Source organism: Euwallacea similis, chromosome 7 (assembly GCF_039881205.1).
Source record: "Euwallacea similis isolate ESF13 chromosome 7, ESF131.1, whole genome shotgun sequence".
In the NCBI taxonomy this organism is placed as follows: Eukaryota; Metazoa; Arthropoda; class Insecta; order Coleoptera; family Curculionidae; genus Euwallacea; species Euwallacea similis.
Window position 1 is genome coordinate 7,036,907 of NC_089615.1, and position 19,248 is coordinate 7,056,154.

Below are 19,248 nucleotides of genomic sequence, written 5' to 3' on the forward strand. Positions count from 1 at the left end.
GCTCAGCGCGAATAAGTATAATTCCTCATAAAAACACAATTTTGCGCTTTCTTTTAGAAGCATAATAATATATGAAGAACTTTAGGAGGTAACACTTAAGAAGAATAATTACTTAATTAGGAGGCAAAGTAAGGGTATTAATTCGTATATACTGATGTCCAAAAGTGTTCCCTTCTAAATTATCCATTTCCAAATGTTGGGGTTGTACACTGGATCATTTAAACTATTTATCTTGATAAAAATGGTATTAATAGAACTTAGAAAACAGAATCTACTTAAGTAAAAACCTTTTAGAACTTTTTAATTTCAATTTTCCACAAATCTCATTATTTTTCATTATAATTAGGAGATAATTTAAAAGGAGATTTCGGACATAAGTTTATATAAAACCCTTATTTCTCATCAATTTAAAAAACACAACTATTTACATTAACATCCAGGATATAATAGGGTAGAGAAGAAAGGAGGCAATTCTTTCAAATGTGCTTCTATAATATATTTATTTTTAGCGAGATACCACTCTGGTTTCCAAAATAAAAAAAAAACCGTTGGTATGGGAATAATTAAAGCAACTTTTATATAAACGATACTGAATTTTATTCATTATTCGATTCACAATTTTATATACAAACATAATATTATGAAGCAATTTATCTAAATGTAAACATCACACAGAAGACAGCAGAGAAGTTTGAAAATTTGATGATACAAGGAGGAAAAGCAAATTGATTTGGACTTTATTATTAATCATCATTTATTTGTTACTATTTTTGACACAAAGGTTATAGATTAAATACTCTTATACTGAGTTTATCATTGTAGACAGTTTGTTCTTAAATGCAAAAAGATATCCATATTATTGTCGTCAGTGGTAATTATTTTAATGTCTCGACATGATTATTTGGTATCTATTGAGCAATGTTAGCTGCGGACAAATATACCAAAACTTTACTTACACATCTTTTTGATATGATAATATTAATTTATGGGGAATGCCATCCGAATGCTGATACAGCTTCGCGTGTTTATTCCGAACGTTTCTCATTACGTGTTCACCCCAGACCAGTTACATTTGTGCGTTTAATTCAAAGAGCTCAAGATTCCGGAGAACTAAGAAAAAATCGGGGAAGACACGCTCTTAGAGGTAGACCGCTTCAAATGCTTGAAGTTGCAGAGGAAATTATTAATTTGATCGACAATGATTTCACACAACTAGTACACGAGAAGTTGCAAGACAGATTGGTGTTAGTCAAATGAAAGTTTGGTGCACGCTACGGCAAGAGCAACTGTATCCTTATGACGCCCTAAGTTTCGTGATCATCCCCAGAGAGTGCAGTTTTGTCAATGGCTTTTACAACAACATGAACATGACGAGCATTTTACAAGACACGTTTTGGTTATCGACGAAGCAACTTTTACAAGAAACGGTATATTTCTCTTAATATTTGAGCTAAAGTGATTAAAGACATGCTTATCGGCTCCTTCTTTTTACCGGATAGCATGACAGGTGCAAACTATCTGAATTTTTTGCTACAAAATTTACCAGTATTGCTAGATTTGAATCTAAATATACGTCAAGTAATGTGGTTTTTAAACGATAGTGCTCTATCCCATTTTAGTTGTCCAGTTCGAGACCACTTAACTGTCAATTTCCAAGTAGGTGGATTGGATGAGATGGATGAATTTTATAGCCTCCCCGGTCGCCGAACCTTACCCCAGGTGATTTTTTTCTGTGAGAGTCGTCTTTTAAGCCTTCGTACGTGAACGAAATTCACTAATTAATTACTTTATAACATTTGGGCAACTTTCTGGCAACATAGAAATACCAATTAAATTTACACACATCACCTTAAATAATTTTTGGTAATCGGTCTATACACACATGACCAGCCTTCTCTCAGCTTAACATGTGGACTTTTTTCAAGCGGAGCCCTGTACTACGTTTTCAAATTTCCCAGCGAACTGTACACACAGTTAGTGTACACAGTTAGATTATATCTTTAATACCCATATTTTTTTTGAACCAGTAAATATAAATGCAAAAACAGTAACTGGAAGTAGGCAATATTGACTAAATACAACAAAATGTGTATTTTTCCAAAAATTAATTAAAAATATTCACGAAAAATATTTATCTCAATAACTAAACTATCAAGCGTAGTTTCGCTTAATCGTACGTATGCTAAAGATAACTTGGTTTTCAAATTGACTAATAAGACTAACGATAAGTTCTAAAATGACTTCAAGGTTAAAAAATAGGTCTAGAATGGCAGATCAGATATTCGACTAAACTTGTCATATGATAGAACTACAAGCATCGGCTTAAAACTGCAAAATTAATTCATTGAAAGTTACTAATGCGGTATCAAGCCAAAAAAATAAATCAAATATTAGGAAGATTGAAAATGTTTATAAGCAATCTATTTTATCTGGACTTGCAATATATATCACATTAACAATAAAGGCTGTCTTTGGGTCACCTATAAAATGACCAGTAAAGGTACTCAGCACCTTACAGCGCAATTCTGCTCTTCGGTGCGTTTCTGCGTGCAGTTTCACCTGGACTTGCCAATTAATTCGCTATTTCCAAATGTAATTAAGCGGCAGCTAAAGCGACTTTTTTCTTGCTCCACCTGAAACTGAATTTCTTCTTCTTTTCTTTGTCCTTATTCTTGGATTTTGAGTTCTCTTTCACGATACTCTCTTCTACCTGATACCGGGATTGAGATTGCTGGTCACCGTCCACGTCAGGAGGTTTGTTTATTTGTGTATTATTAGCTATAGCTATTCGGGTTTTGTCTCTCGATTTGGGAACCCAACTGAAATATTTAGAAGTGATATTGTATTTTCTATAGTGCCGTCATTTAAAAACGAGCAAAGTTAAAAACCATTTAAAGAAGATACATAAATTCATTTTATACTCTGATTGAAACACAATACCATGTATTAAAAATTAATTAAGTTTAGGAAACATGCGAGTACCACTTTTACCTTGGGGCATCAAAAATCCATCTATACAACTCTGACAAATAAAATACCAAGTTTAAATAGAAATTTTTGTCAATTAAGGATGTTTTATACGCTACCGGACTATAAATATTTGTAGTCCAGCAGGGCAAATTATTTATCAACCCTGAACAATAGGTGTCATAAAAATAATAATTAAAACTAATCAAATTATACCATGTTTCAAAATATATCCACCCAATTTCGACTGAAATTTGAGTAACATTTATCAAACATAGTTTATGGAACAAATTGAGGGTTTTGGTATAACAAATAAGTGTAAGTACTCACTTTTTGACTCTTTTCAACATAGATAACATGTTCCTATCTCTGACGGTATTATCCACGTACCGTCCTAAACTATTGGTGCTAGTAGAAGGCACAATGTTATCCTCAGGCACTTCAGTGTTAGGCAAATTGCTCATGCTATTACTGCTGAATTTTACAGTTTGTGATATGTGCGAAGTTACACATGATCTTTGAAGGGAACTTGACTCAGACCTTCAAGAAACGACACTTAATACTACTTATATCGAATAATCATTACTCAGGAAAAATATATTATATGTATATTACATTTGTACAATGCTAAGTAGCAATAACAAAGAGAGGATAATTTTTCAACTATAGTGAAGTCAGTAACTAATTGTACCTAGTTGGATAATGTAATGACATCTGAAAAATTTAACTCAACATTTAAATACGATCAAATTAATCTCTAGATCTAGCAGATAACTGGAATTTCATATTACCACTGCTTATCTGAAGCATTCTGGGTATACAGGGTGCCAGGGTTTTTTTGTAGCAGATTAGTTCTACAGATTGTAGAACGAGACATTTTACACCAAAATTAATTAAAGATATTTTCTATAAGATCATTAACCCTTTTGCTATCTTCAACTTTTTTATGGAGTGCAACCGACTATTACTTTCTTTAAAAACGTGAATACCTTGTTCAATTTATAAACGTCTTCTTTTTTTTAGGTAAAAATGCGGGGCCACACAATACTCTTCTCTTTTCTATATTTTTTCAATAAAAGTTCCATACTAAACCACACTTTATGTATTAAGTTTAAAACTGAATAAAGTATTTGATAGCTGGCCTTACCTTGTAAGTGCATTTAACGGAGTCAACTCTACATTAACTGTATCCGTCCCTCGAAATAAACTGAAACAAATTTCTCCTTCAAACGAGTAGTACATTACATTACGGAAATAAGAAAGCATGTTACGAGCGAGACGATAATTTGAGATTGAGCTGCAAGCGAGTTTGGTAATGTCGAGCACAAATAAATTTGAATGAAGAAAAGGAGGCTTGATTCTAGAAAAAGCAACAACCGGTAGATTCCTACAATCAATTGACATATCTAATGATGTAGCCCCTAAAACTAGGTATATTCTAAATTTGAGCTAAACATCTCATAAGCTCTGAGAGTCCTACAATTTCTTTTTTTTTTAAATTAAAATTTGACACCCTGTAGTCCTAGATTATATCAGAAACTGGAAACACTTATTTTCACTATTATTTCTTTTCGCAATTTAGTCTACACATCTCGTTGCTTAACTAGCAATAACCTGAATACTCATCAAATTCATACCTGTTTTCTGGTAAACTCAATTTGGCTCTTCTCTTATCGGGATCTGTAGCAATAATTGAGTCCCTCAATTTGTCCCAGAAATTCCACATACTTCCTGACCTTCGAAAATCCAACTTAAAGTAACAATTTAACTCCGGCGGCAAGACACCACAGTCTTTATATATGCAGGGAATAATCTTGCGATACATTTGTTCTACAATGAAGTAAGTATAAGCAATGCTAATAAGACACTTGATCAAAATTAGCGAATATCGAACTTAATAAAAAACTAAAAAATTTAATCGTGTGATTCCTTGTCATGAATAGTCGAATCAATAGATATAGCAAACAACTAATATCAACACGCCATTATTAACATTCGTACTATATTCATATATATTTTCATGACTAGCCATGAAATTTGGTAAGTTTCTACAATAATAATTAATGGTTAGCAAACTTTAAACTTTTGATACAAGATAAATTATTAGTCAAATTTGACCTCAAACTCTTGCAAAGACGAATGCGTGCCTTTTGAATTTTCATCATTTAAAACCGATCATTACTGATCAATAGAAAAAATTGCATGCATTGCAAATCAAGGTAATCATTTTAAATCTTACCTATTGATATAGATTGTGCCAAACTATAGAAGAATTTGTTTGCATTGCTTTGTAGAAATGCAGATGATACAATGACAATAACCCGTCCACATCTAAAACATTTTTAATATGGTTACTATAATTGTCTAAACCCTAAAAACACGGCGCTGACCTTTCAGCAATTAATCTAATGACGGCATCGTGCTCACACCTACCACCCACTAAATCTCTCTCTTTGACACATAATTTTAGACCTTTTTCCTCCAAATTTGCAATTAATTCGGTAGCAAACTGAATATCGTCGTCATCAAATAAAACGAACGCGTCATACCGTTGCGGTTCCAAACCTTCATGAATATTATTAACATCGTCTGTTGTTAATATCTGATTGTCGATGTCAGCAGCAATTTGTATAACTCTTTCTCCATTTTGTCGCTGTTCCTTGTAAATTTTTATGTCTTCAGCTGAAAGATAACAGTGAATGAACAACAAAAGCATCATTGTTTCAAGTGTTTTTGTGCCGCTTTAAATCAAGAATATTTATAGCTATTATTAGCTATATTATTTATGGTATTTCAGAATTGTACACACTATTTGAGGTATGTATTTGTTGATACAAAATAAAGAGCAAAGTTCATATAAGCGTGAGTCCAATCTCAATTAAAAGCAGTTACAGGGTGTTAAAAATTAAGAAAAAATTATGTTTTTATTTTATTGTGCTTGATCTATTTTTTCGATCAAGATCAGGCACTTGCTTATATGAACTTTGTTCTTTATTTTTTACTAGAGAATATATGCCTAATAGTGCCACATAATTTTAAAATACCTTATATATAACAATAGTAAGATGACACTAATTGTTGTCTTAGGAGTAAATTTCTTACCTATTAATGCACTTATATCATCTTTTACATCAAATCTGTTAATTTCCTCCAAATGATTTAAGAAGTTTTCTATGGTGGCTTCGGCTTTTAACTGTTCATGCCATAATTTCAGAACACTTCTAGTAGGATCAACATCATTTGAAAGGCTTGGAATTCTTGCACCTGATATGCCACATAATTCAGCCAACCCACGCCAATCTCTGGAAGAAAATCAGATAAAATTCTACATAAGGAAGACAAACTGACCTTCGTGTAAGTTAGGTTTATACAGTGAGGTCAAAAAGGTTGCATTAAAAATTTAGAGTTTAGACCTTTAATGCATATGATAAATGCAAATTTATATTTAACTGCAGTAAACACAGGAGAATTCCTGTTACAAATGAGTTCTACAATAATTTTAAAAATTTAAAGCTAGGACACATTAAAGTCACTTAATATGTAAAGCAAAGACAATCAGTTTTGGACCACAAATTAATGCAAAATTCCAAAGCAAATAGTATGTTAACCAATGATCTAATACATGCCAACCTTCTGGTCAAAAAATGCCTCACTTTTAATGAAATATTGGAAATTGTTTTTTACATCCAGATCTACGGTTGATAGCTGACCACCCTTCACCCTTCATCACCACCATAGCTATTTTAAAAAAGGTTTATAATGGAGATTTGCCCTTCAATGTGTATGAAGAATTGTGCTACATACCTCCTCAATCTTCGATCCTCTGTTGGAATCAACTTTATGGGATTCAGCAAGCTGGAAATAATCCTCCAGGTGGGGTCCCTTAATGCCAAAATACTAATTGAATTGATAGTTTCAAATTGGGAAGGGTCCATTTGGCTCAATTTCAGTTATGACCTTGAAGAGCTAGACAAGAAAAATACATTTATCCATGCTTAATAATGCGTCCTTAAATTAAATCATCAGATGTAGCTAATCGCCAATTTCAATCGGTGACTTAGAGTTTAGAATCACACTCACGCGACATAATTCATAACAATTAAAACTACTTTTTCACAATGGAAAATAATAAAATATACAATAATACAATTTATAAAAAAAATGACAATAAATATATAAATAAAAAATATAGTGACATTTCATTTGATGTCATGACAAATGACAAATACTACTAGAGTGTACCTGACACCTATAGACGAACGCGTTACACAAGAAAATCTGGCATCCCCGCTTCCAATTGTCCACCGTAATACCATCACAGCGTTACAACCATTTTCTTAATTGCCTTCTATCTTGTTTTAATTTATCTCAAGATGTAAGTGTTCAGGAACTTTACAATTCTCCTTATCATCTCGGTTTTTTTTTGTACATCTATGAAGTTATTTGTAACACTCCAAATATCGAGTGTACGTTTGCAATAAAGATTTTCAATTCAAAACCTGCATTTTTGCAATAATTTTAATATCATGATAAAACATGTGTCTCGTTCGTATGTTCAAAATTTACCTAGATGTAATTTGAAATCATTGAAAATTTCTGATTTATATTAGTGTCTCTATAATATCAATAGTGTATTAAATATTTTGAAAGTTAACTGAGACAGGGACACTTCTCTTGCAAGTATATTTTCTGTGGATTGTTCAGTAGATTAGAGCGTCCAGCTTTGTTTTGTCAGTGCTAACTGCGGATAGTTAGGGTAACATAAGTAAAGTTAGTTATTTTTAAGAATGCTTCACATAATGTATTGAGACATACAACACCTTTGATAACCACCTTATGTTTGGTTTGATGAGGGCACTCCTACACTTTCTTGTACTTCTGAACCTTTCTTTACATAAATGATGCATGATTAAGAAAAAGGGTTTTAAGGAATTTTTTCCTATGTACACAGATTCTATTTTTTATTGTTTGTATATTATAAGGAATTAATCTTTTTAAAATAAATTAAGTATATTTATTATTCAATTTTTAAAGCATTTCAGGCCAAAGTTCTATAATTTTTATATCTGTGGGATATCTACAATTAATGTAGTTCACAGCCCAAATGCGGCATACTAAAAAACAATGAACCACAAAAACAAGTCTCAGAAATAAAGCAAATCAGTACTTATATTTTACTGAACTTATAGTTTTTCCATTATTAAAGTATGCAGTTCATGGATGATTGTTTTGTATAGAAAATTTATTTAGTTTTTATTGAAAATATTATTGTTTCAAGCTGGCCACTTAATTTCATGGGCCCTGTACATTTGTGATGAATTTTAATAAACAAGGATATGACTGAATCTACTTATGTTGATAATATTAAGCTGAACTTTACAACATTAATATTGCCACAATATCTCTAGTTTTCTTGCAACAACTATTAAAAGTTTGTATCATTGCATTGCAGATTTGACAAGTTGAAGTTTGAAAGGTTTGTTATGATTGGACTCAGTTTAGTTAAGGTAGGCCGATTGAATTTCTTGATTGCACCATTGGGCTGCATTTAAAATAAGGTAAGAATTTTTGTTTAAAAGTCCGTATATGGAATAAATGTTTAGTAATAAAGAGTGTTCTGATAATGAATACATTAATAATGCACTGGTTAATGTGACTTATTTGAATTATGAACAGCGAAATGACAATTTGTTTTTGCAGATATATGTGAGAGTACTGAGTGCTAAATGGGTCATTTATTTGAATATGTTAACATCTAATTAAATTCCTAATGCCATTTCATTATACCCATACATAGCTAGCTAAATTTTAAAGTGATGTCTAAGACATTTGAAACCTAAATAAAATGTAGATAATTTTTTTACTGATTGAAAAAATATTTAGATATATACACTGTAAAATCTTTGGTGTTGACCTAAAATTTATTTTTAATTTTCAGGTTCGTCCATAAAAATGTCTCTTGAAGTAATTGAAAGTATAAAGGTGGCTTGACTATTGATATGTATATTGATAATATTATTTTGTTTATTTTTTCTTTCTTTAATGAAATGATAATAAGAATTTCCATCTGAATTTTCTGTGATTGTAATTTATGGCTGCAATTTAAAAATCTGATTTTTAAAAAGTTTAACAAAATATTAATTTTTAATTAGTTTCCGTAAAACATATTTTCCTTATGTGATTATTTTAATTTGCAGGTTTCCTATTGTCTGATATGTTGTGCAGTCTAAATATTACTTAAAAGTAATACAAGTATCAATTACTTATTTGTAAAATAATGGAAAACAAATTTACATAATGACTTATTTAGTTATCCCTGTTATGGAAATATTTGATAACTTGGTCACTGATTTGTTGTTGTTTTGTTTCAATAATTTGCTTAAAGAGGAAACTACCTTAAAGCATTACATTATTTTTATTTCAGAGAATTATTCCTGGTGTCCAGCCTCAGTTAATATCATTTGGAAGAGATGTAAGTTTCTCTATTTTCTTGTCAGTAATTCACAGTAAAAGTTTCTATCTAAAGATATAACGATCCCTATTTATACGGTGTCTTGAGTTATACTATGAAAATTACTTGCCCTCACTAATAACATCGAATAGCTATTAGTGGAACAGCCTTTTCAATGTCTTTGCTTCACTCATCATAAAGGATACTCCTTTTTTAGATTTGACAGGCTGACGTCACCTGTAGCAGCGACAGTGGTAAGGCATTTAGCCGGTCCTATTTTTAAAGCTGCACATTATAATATTAAATAATGTTTGAACAATATACGCTATGAAGGTTTTTCAAAGCCCTAGTGATATCAAATTATTACTGATTTTACTAGTATAATGATTAAAATTTAAGTGTTTTAGTAAATTCGATTTTATGAGTAAGGCTGTTGTGTCAGGCGAGCTGTGTGTGACGAATAAAAATGTTTCCCTGAATAATTAATTTTGATTAAATCAACCCCTAAAAACATGCCACCCTACAAACTATAGAGTTAGTTTTAGGGGTCAGTAAACATGAGAAATCATCCCTTATCATAAAAATGTGTACGTCATTGAGTTTCATATAGTATAAGACAGAGTAATAAGAAGTTATTGCATTTTAAAAGTACTTATTATTGTACATCCGTCAAAAGTCTTTTGTCAAAGATCAATACAAACGCCATTTATTTTTCTTATTGTATATGTATCTTATAACCTCAATATATTATTTAGATTTAAATTTTGTTGGTTTATTTGGAATGATAAACATAGGTCATATATTATAAAAATGTGGTAAATAGTGTAAACATGAACATATTAATTTATTTCAAGGTAGTTCTAGTTTTAATGCATACAATACAATATTAAACATGATTCAACTTGAAAGGTATGCAGTCGGCGCCCTAGTCAAGCGCTAGTTATATGCATTGTTCATTAAATTTAAATAGGTAGTCAGAAACGGTGAACCCTAAATGAGGACTAAAAACCTGTTAATAACGCTATGTGTGATTGTGACTATAAGTTTAGCATTTATTATGTTTGGCCAACATAAGCCGGAAACCATACAAAACATTGTTACGAGCACAAATGAACAGATTCAGAGTTTTAAGGTAAGAGTTATTTTTAATATTTTTGACCTTTTGAGGTTTGTAGTGATGGAAAAAGAAGACTTTTTGGGACTCCAAAAATCACAGAATAAATTCCTGAATGATTTAAAAATAGTTACTTTATTTAACATGGAACTGCAAATGCTTTATTACTTAAATGCATGAATGCTGAAGTTCCAAAAATATATTACATATCTTACTTTTTCTTCTAGTGTAGTTGATTCCTTGTCATACATTAGTATTTTAGTACTGCTCTTTTGAGATACAGTAGTAATACTGTCAATTGACCCTATCTTATTTCTTTCTTCTTCATTGATAATACTTCTCCAATTATTAGGATAACTTAAGAGACGCAGAAACCAAAACTTTAGTGGCAGATGAAAAGCTCCTTGATGTCTTAGGATTTACTGATAACCCAAGGTTGTATCCCAAGAATATATGGAAAAACACCTCATTGCCTGTTATAGTAACATATGTACTTGAAGGGCAAGAAAGTCAGGCTGTGGGGCTCATTGCTAATGTGCCTAGAGTATTTCCAAATAATACTATTTTAATTTATAACTTAGGATTGAGTGACTATGGTTTAAAAATTGTAAGTGAGATTAATAAATAACTACATAATCAGCTGTATTTTTTTAACTACTTATATCCCATTTTTTCTTTAATTGTAAAATAGAAGGTAATGAAAATTTACTTTACAATTAAATAAAAACATGGAAAACATACTTTTTTGTTAATATTTATATAATTTCAGTTACAAAACTACTGCAACAGCACAAGATGCCAAATAATAACTTTAGACCTGTACGATTTTCCTTCACACATTCAAGACGAAATTTTACATGCTTATAGACCGATTGTGATTGAGGTAAGATTTTTAATTTTAGATGTGTTGAATTTTACTTTAACCTTATCAATTATCAGCTCAAATAATACCTTTCTTTCAGGAAGCATTAAGCCGTACTGGTGCCATCTTCTTTATTGAATGCAGCTATCGTTTTATGCATAATGTAACTCATTCCATGATTACAGATCTCTATGAAAAGAAAGTACTGAAACAAGGTGTATTAGCCTTTCCATTTAAAACCAAGAATCCAGTCACAAGTTTAACACATAAAAAAATGTTTGAATATTTTCGGACTGATGCTGAAAATTTTCAGTTTTTACAAATGGTAAATATTTGAATCAAATGGGATGGAAGCTGAAATTAATTTCAATTGTGGTTGTAGGTTCGAGCAGATGTTTTGTTCTTGATCAATACTAAAGAGGTGCATACTGAAATTATGTTGCCTTGGGTACAATGCGCTTTAACGCAAGACTGTATTTTTCCTATTGGTGCACAATCAGCAGGATGTAAATTCGACAAAAAACCCTCTTATAGGTGCGGTTTTTTTTTCAATTTTAAGAAACTTTCTTCTTAAGATACTTTCAAAATCGATCGAATTCCAAGTACATGTTTCACGGATGTCAGATATTGGCGCTAAAAATGTTAAGTCATGTTAAGTAGATGGAACTATCTTAATTCTTTCACAAAGAAATTTTTAATCGCCTTGAAACATATAAAGGTATGTCCAAAAATCGCCGCAAATTTTAGAAAAAATATCTGCAAGATGAGGAGGTGAAGAGCAAAACACTTTACTTAACATCTTTTTGAAAAAAGAGCAAAAATCTATCTTGTTTATATGAACAGAATACACCTTTATCGAAGTCACTTGATTTTATACGTTTTTCTTGTCACCCTCTCACATAAAGCTATATTCTGAAAAAATCTCTGAAAATCATTTGGTGATTTCAAGAATTTTAAAATGAATATTGTCCAACACTTCGAATATCGAAATTAGCCTGAAAATAAAATTTAAAGACGCTCCATACAGCTAAATTTTAATAGGTTTCTATGAAATTAACCTCTAGCTCGAAATAATGGGAAATCTAAAAATAATATAATAGTTGTATGTAGTTAATAAAAATATTCCATATATATTTTTTCCTTAGATATTCTGGATGCCATTTTTATGATGCTTCAGCTTTAAACATAGTGTTAGGACTACGCTACAAGTTCATTAGCAATGAGTACTCGTTTAGAAAACCGATGAGTTTCTTCACTGAAGTTCCGCTGCGTAGGGCCGACGCAATCTTGAGGGAACTAGAGCAGAACTCCACTACCGACGGCCATTTACAACTAATGAGTTAAGTCTAAGCAAATTTAAAAGTTAGGATGGCTGGTTTTGTGGGTTTGAAAAGAAATGGAAATCACATTGGGCTCGAAGGATTAATTCGATTGCAGACACGATAAAAATTAGTTATTGAGACCGATAAAATTGCCATTTAGAGTTCCAGTATTGCCTCCCTAATCAAACCTATATACAATATTCAACCGGCCTTAGTACTGCAACCAAAAATATACTGTGTGATACTTATTTAGTGGTAACATTTTATTAAGATACACAGGGTGTGTTAAAATATGTGAATTATCTCCTGGATTCATACAGAATACGTTAAAATAACATGAAAAGTTCCCATGTTTTTTATCTTACTATAAAATATTAATTTAAATCATCCAGTAGTATAAAAGTTTTTCAAAAAATATCGATCTCAGACTATGCCCTTCAAAGGCCGAAATCTCTGTAACATGTCTAGCTTCCCTCTAGGACAGACAAGTATGGGAACTTATGTTATTTTAATGCATTCTATTTGAATCCGAGAGATTACCTACATATTCCGAAACATCTTTTATAATTTAGTGCTTGTGAACATATTTGAATTTAGTAAGTCTAAAAATCTTAATTTATCGATAGCTAAAAAATTTGGCGTTTTTGCAAAAACTCACTATGTTATTTTGTTATTAAAAATTATTATCTGAATAATTATAAGCAGTGACAGTATGGATGTTTTAAGGCAGAATTATTAATGTGCTATACTTTAAATATAAGCTAATTTCTATATAGAAACGTTGAAATGAAGCATTAGTATTGGTAAGATTGGTATCTATGGAAACTGACATAATGTTAAAAGTATATTTATAATATTGCCCCTTTATTCGCACGTTTATTATGTGATCCGTAGCAACAGTGATATCATTCGTGTGCTATTTTTTTAATAAAATAGTGTTCCGTATAATAACTATTTTTCAGAATTGTCACCTATTAGAGCTGCAAACCGTAATCAAATGTAGTGATCGTGTATGCTCAAAATTTAAAGTTTTCTGTAAAGTCGGAATAGTAATTGCAAAAACGCTGTATTAAAAAAAAGATCCTATTTATAGACGTAAAAGTTCGTTTATGAAATGTCGCCTTTAGCATATTTATATTTGCTAAGCTCAAAATTTGATTAATAAATTTGGTTAAATTTAAATAAGTAAAAAATTTCATCTTTCTTATTTTAAGCGTTGTATATGTAAATAAGCATAATTATCAGATGCGTAGACATCCACTAAAATTAGCAATATTTAATTATTACTTAAGTATGTTAATGTTTGAGTGTTTGAAAAAATAATTCCTATATTACCTAATTCATTTTGATGTTTTTGTTAAAATTTTAACTGCTAAAATGGATGAATTGCGAAGAAAATAATAATAATTTATTAATAAACGTGAGAATTATTTTTCGAACACTCGTTACTTAAACTAATTGTAGAATGTTTGTAATTGTGGAGTTAGAGTTTGTTTACAATCGTGTCATTCCTTACCTGATCTTTGATATAACGGCTGTTAAATAACGTTAAAATATACTAATTTAAAAAATGATTATTTCTCATTTACTATTTAATTGGTATAGCTATGAATTTTTTATTTTTGTTACATCAAAGCTACCTACATTACACAAGCTACGGAGTAGCAATATCAGATGGAAAGATGGTTTCATCCCTTTAGTCACAGAAAGAAAGTATCTAGTAATCGGACCATAACGATGAATGTTACACCTTTGATGCATGATATAGTATTTCCTATACGTCCTGACTCCGTTTGCGAGCATAAAGCTACTTTTACATTTTAGGGCATAAAATTCACAAAAAAATCTGCAAAATGTAAAACGCTTTTACTTCAACTTCTGTATATGTAAATAAGATTGCTTTATTTCAAGAATACATTCAATGAAGTTGCATTCTAGAAGTAGGAGACAACAATATTCATAAGCCTTTTTCTTCAACGTACCTCTGAAATTTTGACAACTTTATGTTCCCTAAATTAAAATGAAATTTAGGCGTGAAAATTTTGTAGGAATTATTGATATTTTCACTGTGTTTAAGAATTACTCCGTGATTTTCAATAATTTTTTGAGTAAACAGGTAAGTAGTTTAAATTTGCAATTTATGATAGCTTGTGTTGTATGAAGTCTGGACTGTTTAAGTAAATAAAATCAATTACTTATTAGGTATGCTTTATTTCTTTGCTGATTTATGAATAACGATATAGGTAGTATAAAATAAAGTTTCCATTAAATGCATACTAGACGTATAAGTAGTATTATAATATACTTAAAAATTCTAACAATACTCATCATGACATTGATAATACAATTCTAACGCCTCTATATCAATATATTGACAGCTTTACCTTAAAGATATATCCATGGAAACCACAAAATAGATCAATATACTGATTTAAATGTTTTTATCTATTTTTTTCTATTGATAAAGTGACCAGGACTTTAGCTTATGGACCCTAAGGCCCAGTTTAATTTTTCAAACTCCTTATAACTTTGCCAACAGGATAATTTTGAAAGAAACGACGAAATTAAAGCAAATTATTAATCAAATTCTCCATTTCTATGGAAATGATCTTTCTGGAAAAATTATTAGAAGTTTGAAAAACTGGGTCTTAAACACATAATTTGGCCATACCCAATTAACCATACCTGTCACATATCTAATTTTGAGCTAACACAGACTTTTAAGTTAATATACTAGTTTTTTACGGAGCACCAGGACTTACAAAGCACTCTAATCTAACTTTTTGGACACTTTTTAACACAGCTTCTAGTAACTTTGAGCACTTGTATGAAATATTATAATGCTATAATTACTAATAAACTAAATAAACACAAAAACTAACAAACTTGACCTTAAATATGGTTGGCAGATACCTACCTATTTAAATGGTAAAATAGTATAAAACAAATAACACTTAATTATGTGTATTTAATAAAATAGGAACATTGCTTCCCCATATACTTATGATGAGAAATTGAAATTGTTTTAAGTTATGTTGGAATGAAACATAGTTGATTTCACCCGTTGAGATGTTTGTTGTGTTTACTACATAAGGAATAAACATTACACATTTTTATATAAATAGCATGCTTTAAATCCTCGATTTTCGTAAGTAGAAGTTTGGGTCCAATTAGGATGTTTATTAGACAACTCTTCATCAACGAGTTTCAGCATGTCCTCGATATGATATTGTCGGTAGTACTTTTCAAATACTTGGCATAAACTTTGAATATACCACGTTCCATGTATTGGGTTGCGATTCGATAAATACCCTGGAAAATACAATAGTAAAATTTTTCTCTCTCACTTTAGTATTTCTGTGTGTTATAAATTTCACAGTAACAAATTGAGAACTAATTTGTTAGAAACGCATAGATAATGGAGTATTTTTCAAGAATTCGGCGTGACATCTAATTTGCGACAATATACAGTGCTAATAATTTATTAATAACGACTTTATAAATGAATAGAAATCCTAGATCAAAAACAACCTTCACGACATTGACCGCTTCAATATTTCTGACAATTGACTGCTTACTATTTGATCTCATTAATGTAATAATTTTCTTACCTGGTAGAGTGGAAAAGGCGATCAGCACATCGGAGTACTCTTTAATTTGCTTTCTGATTGGCGCAGCATCGTGGTGCACTTCTTGATCTTTCTTTCCTCTAAAAATTAACCGCAGAATTAAATATTACAGGAACTGGTCATATATACCAAGCTACAACTCGAAAGTTAATGAAAAAATTTATTAGTACCTGCAACACTGAAAAATAAAAATCTTTGGCTTTCCTTTCAAACTTTGATGATAATTTCCCAGTGTAAAAAAGTCGATAATATCGTCAGCTAAAACAGGTACGTTGTCGATACCGATTATTTGCGTGAAACCTCCTCTCACTGGGGTAATTTTGCCACCATCTTGCGTATAATTGTTGCCATGACTCATCACCACAACTACAGAAATGTCATGTTTGTCGAAGCTTGATTTACTAAATTCTTTCACTGCAGCACTAATAGCCTACATAAAAACAAACTCTAAGATCATCATTTTGAAAGATAACTTTAAGGTAGGTACCTTTCCTGGTAAGTTTCGTTTCTGTTTCACTTCAAAATTTAGTTTTTTTAACAGATTTTCTAAATCTCGGGAGTCTTTCTCAGCTCCTTGGCGTTCCTCCTTCTCGTCCATAAATTTGATGTTATTGATTATTAATGCCTTTCCTGAAATCAATTCATTTCACAGACAAAAACAAATCTAGTTATCAAGTCCATACCTAATTTTGTACGGTAATGCTTGTAAGTTGGGACAATGCTATCATTGTTGGTATTGGTAATATTAGTAACAGAACAGGCAGAGGAATTGTTATTAATGGGCTGTGATGTGGACAAAGGTGAAATGGTGCTCCTAATAAAATTCCAAGAGGGATGAGCTTCCAGCGGGCCATTAGCTGGGTTTATTCTGGCTGAATAATTGCTAGTTGCAGTGAGGTGTGAAGGTCTGTGTTGATTCTGACTTTGCAAAGAGGCATATGAATTTGGTTCAAAGGGAAACGCTAATGCATCATTCAGAGGGATTGTACCTGAGGAAAATCAACAAAAATAATTATAGTTGCAACATATTATCACATTTCAAGGGTATGCTTGACATAGTCATATATCAGGGTTATTTGTATTTATAATGGAAATATAAATAAATAGAGGGCTATCTCCGAATTTACGATTTAAATATTTTTACGATCGAATTTACGATCAAAAATTGAGATGGACCTAACAGCTTCTCTGCCCACTGAATTATGATCATCAAAAATTGACATGGTGCATGAATGATCTTTGCCAAATAATGATCAGACAAGGATGGAAATGAAGCTGAAAACTAATGAATATTTGTGTACACAGTATCCCAAACTTCTAAAAGACCAGTAATATTATAGAAATCATAACAGATATAGAATTTCAAAATTATACTAATTGAAAGTAAAATCATTTTTCAATTAAGTGGTTTGCAAGCACTTAGCAGTTACATTTTGCTGCAAATTGGTATTGAACTGGAAAATTTATATTTAGTGCTATATTTAAAATCAAATTTTTAACAATTATAATTAGAGTAAACAGTGAATTACTATTTACATGGAACTATGTTTTTAATGCTAACCCACATTACCCATCAACTTCTTCTTGCATACCTGCTGAACTAGAATGGGTAACTGTATGGCTGGTGTGTTGTGAAGTGTGCTTGGAGCTGCTGATCTTGGATTCTTGTCTAGAGAAACTGAAAATGGAAAAGTAATGAATATCATTTTGACTTTATCATACAGGAAAAAATGGTTCATACACATTGTTCCAAGACAATGATAGTGACAAGAACATATGAAAATTATTAGAATGTTACTAAATTGGTAGATCTCTCCCAAATTTCAAACCATTTTTTTTTTTAATAGTAGCTCCCCTAGTGGTAGCCAAATTTATTAATGTTGGTAAATAGACCAGACATCTTGTAAATATCTGCACACATCAAAGTATGTACCTTGTTATTGTGGTTCCATTCTTACTTTTTTGCACACTGGTAAACTCCTGGTAGGTAGAATTGCTACTGAAATTAGTCAGAGTAAAGAAAATTATAACTATTAATTCTAAACTTGTAAGTGGTAATTAAGTAGGAATGTGCACAATTAAAATAAACTCAAAGGAAACATCTTTCTGGCAAGCTTAAGGCTCTTTTAGAAATGCCTGTGTTTCAGGCATCTACAAATCCACTAGGTGAGTCAGTGATGCTCATTTTGAAGACTGTTTACAGCCTTTAACATCACAAAGATTTTTTTTAACTTTTGCTAGTAGTATGAATACCAGCATATCACTTGATGTTTCATTATCCCTTTTCATGTCCCAAATTTCAAATAATGAAATAATGGAAAACCAATTTTGAATTTTTGATAAAATGTCTTAAGCTTGAAAATAGAACTGGAAAATTAATTGTTTTTAATATGGTCTCCTTGTGAATTTTCAGTAAAGTACTAGGTAGGTGTACTACCTGTATCATTGAGTTGCTGGTAGTAAACAGGGTTCTGCCAAACAAAAATCTAAATTGCATTGATTCCTATCAGTTGATTTTCAACCAATTGTATTGGCTGGTTCTCATAGGAGATCAGTCTGAACTGGAATATCCCTTCTAAAAAGGGCTATGTTGATGGGTGGTGCCACATATAACCCACAACAACATTAAGTAGTAATAAAACTACATAAACAATTGTCAGTTACTATAACAAAGATATCATATGACTCACCCAGAAGTACTACTGTCCACCTTTTCCTCCTTCTTGTTCTTATTTTTAAATCTAGAAAACATAATTTAATAAAAAATGAACTACAAGTACTAGATGTTGCCTAAAATTTCACTAAAACCTTCTAAGTACTACCATCTACTTGAAGAAAAACAATGACCGCAAACCAAAGCAAACTTGATAAGAATGCATGATGAACTGATAAAATTTGAAAAC

General features: G+C 31.1%; 3 protein-coding genes and 1 long non-coding RNA gene across 8 annotated transcripts; 2 read left to right on the forward strand and 2 right to left on the reverse strand.

Annotated features, from left to right (window-relative positions):
* Positions 1-573: 573 nt before the first annotated feature.
* On the reverse strand, positions 574-6,999 carry Myd88 (myeloid differentiation primary response protein MyD88). 2 transcript variants are annotated; one of them, XM_066391789.1, is made up of 8 exons: positions 6,772-6,999; positions 6,070-6,269; positions 5,358-5,649; positions 5,207-5,298; positions 4,605-4,797; positions 4,115-4,174; positions 3,298-3,507; positions 574-2,819 (listed from the first exon to the last, which is right to left on the reverse strand). In XM_066391789.1, exons 1-8 carry the CDS (start codon positions 6,900-6,902, stop codon positions 2,597-2,599), a joined length of 1,401 nt encoding a protein of 466 aa, XP_066247886.1. In that variant the 5' UTR covers positions 6,903-6,999; the 3' UTR covers positions 574-2,596. The 2 variants fall into 2 exon arrangements, with proteins under 2 accessions (XP_066247886.1, XP_066247887.1); XM_066391790.1 differs by lacking the exon at positions 4,115-4,174 and having other exon boundaries at positions 6,772-6,998.
* A 490-nt stretch (positions 7,000-7,489) lies between these two features.
* On the forward strand, positions 7,490-9,765 carry LOC136410027 (uncharacterized). Its single transcript, XR_010752210.1, has 3 exons — positions 7,490-8,525; positions 9,392-9,439; positions 9,636-9,765. It is a non-coding gene; the product is annotated as an uncharacterized lncRNA (long non-coding RNA).
* A 371-nt stretch (positions 9,766-10,136) lies between these two features.
* LOC136410005 (uncharacterized) lies at positions 10,137-14,281 on the forward strand. 2 transcript variants are annotated; one of them, XM_066391899.1, is made up of 7 exons: positions 10,137-10,327; positions 10,389-10,550; positions 10,885-11,139; positions 11,302-11,415; positions 11,495-11,719; positions 11,777-11,928; positions 12,540-14,281. In XM_066391899.1, exons 2-7 carry the CDS (start codon positions 10,413-10,415, stop codon positions 12,736-12,738), a joined length of 1,083 nt encoding a protein of 360 aa, XP_066247996.1. In that variant the 5' UTR covers positions 10,137-10,327; positions 10,389-10,412; the 3' UTR covers positions 12,739-14,281. The 2 variants fall into 2 exon arrangements, with proteins under 2 accessions (XP_066247996.1, XP_066247995.1); XM_066391898.1 differs by having other exon boundaries at positions 10,137-10,550.
* A 667-nt stretch (positions 14,282-14,948) lies between these two features.
* On the reverse strand, positions 14,949-19,203 carry LOC136409838 (caspase-3-like). Of its 3 annotated transcripts, none has more exons than XM_066391647.1 (8): positions 19,036-19,203; positions 18,279-18,341; positions 17,938-18,023; positions 17,029-17,334; positions 16,833-16,975; positions 16,516-16,775; positions 16,328-16,425; positions 14,949-16,028 (listed from the first exon to the last, which is right to left on the reverse strand). In XM_066391647.1, exons 1-8 carry the CDS (start codon positions 19,095-19,097, stop codon positions 15,820-15,822), a joined length of 1,227 nt encoding a protein of 408 aa, XP_066247744.1. In that variant the 5' UTR covers positions 19,098-19,203; the 3' UTR covers positions 14,949-15,819. The 3 variants fall into 3 exon arrangements, with proteins under 3 accessions (XP_066247744.1, XP_066247743.1, XP_066247745.1); XM_066391646.1 differs by having other exon boundaries at positions 18,279-18,344; XM_066391648.1 differs by lacking the exon at positions 18,279-18,341.
* Between the last annotated feature and the right edge of the window lie 45 nt (positions 19,204-19,248).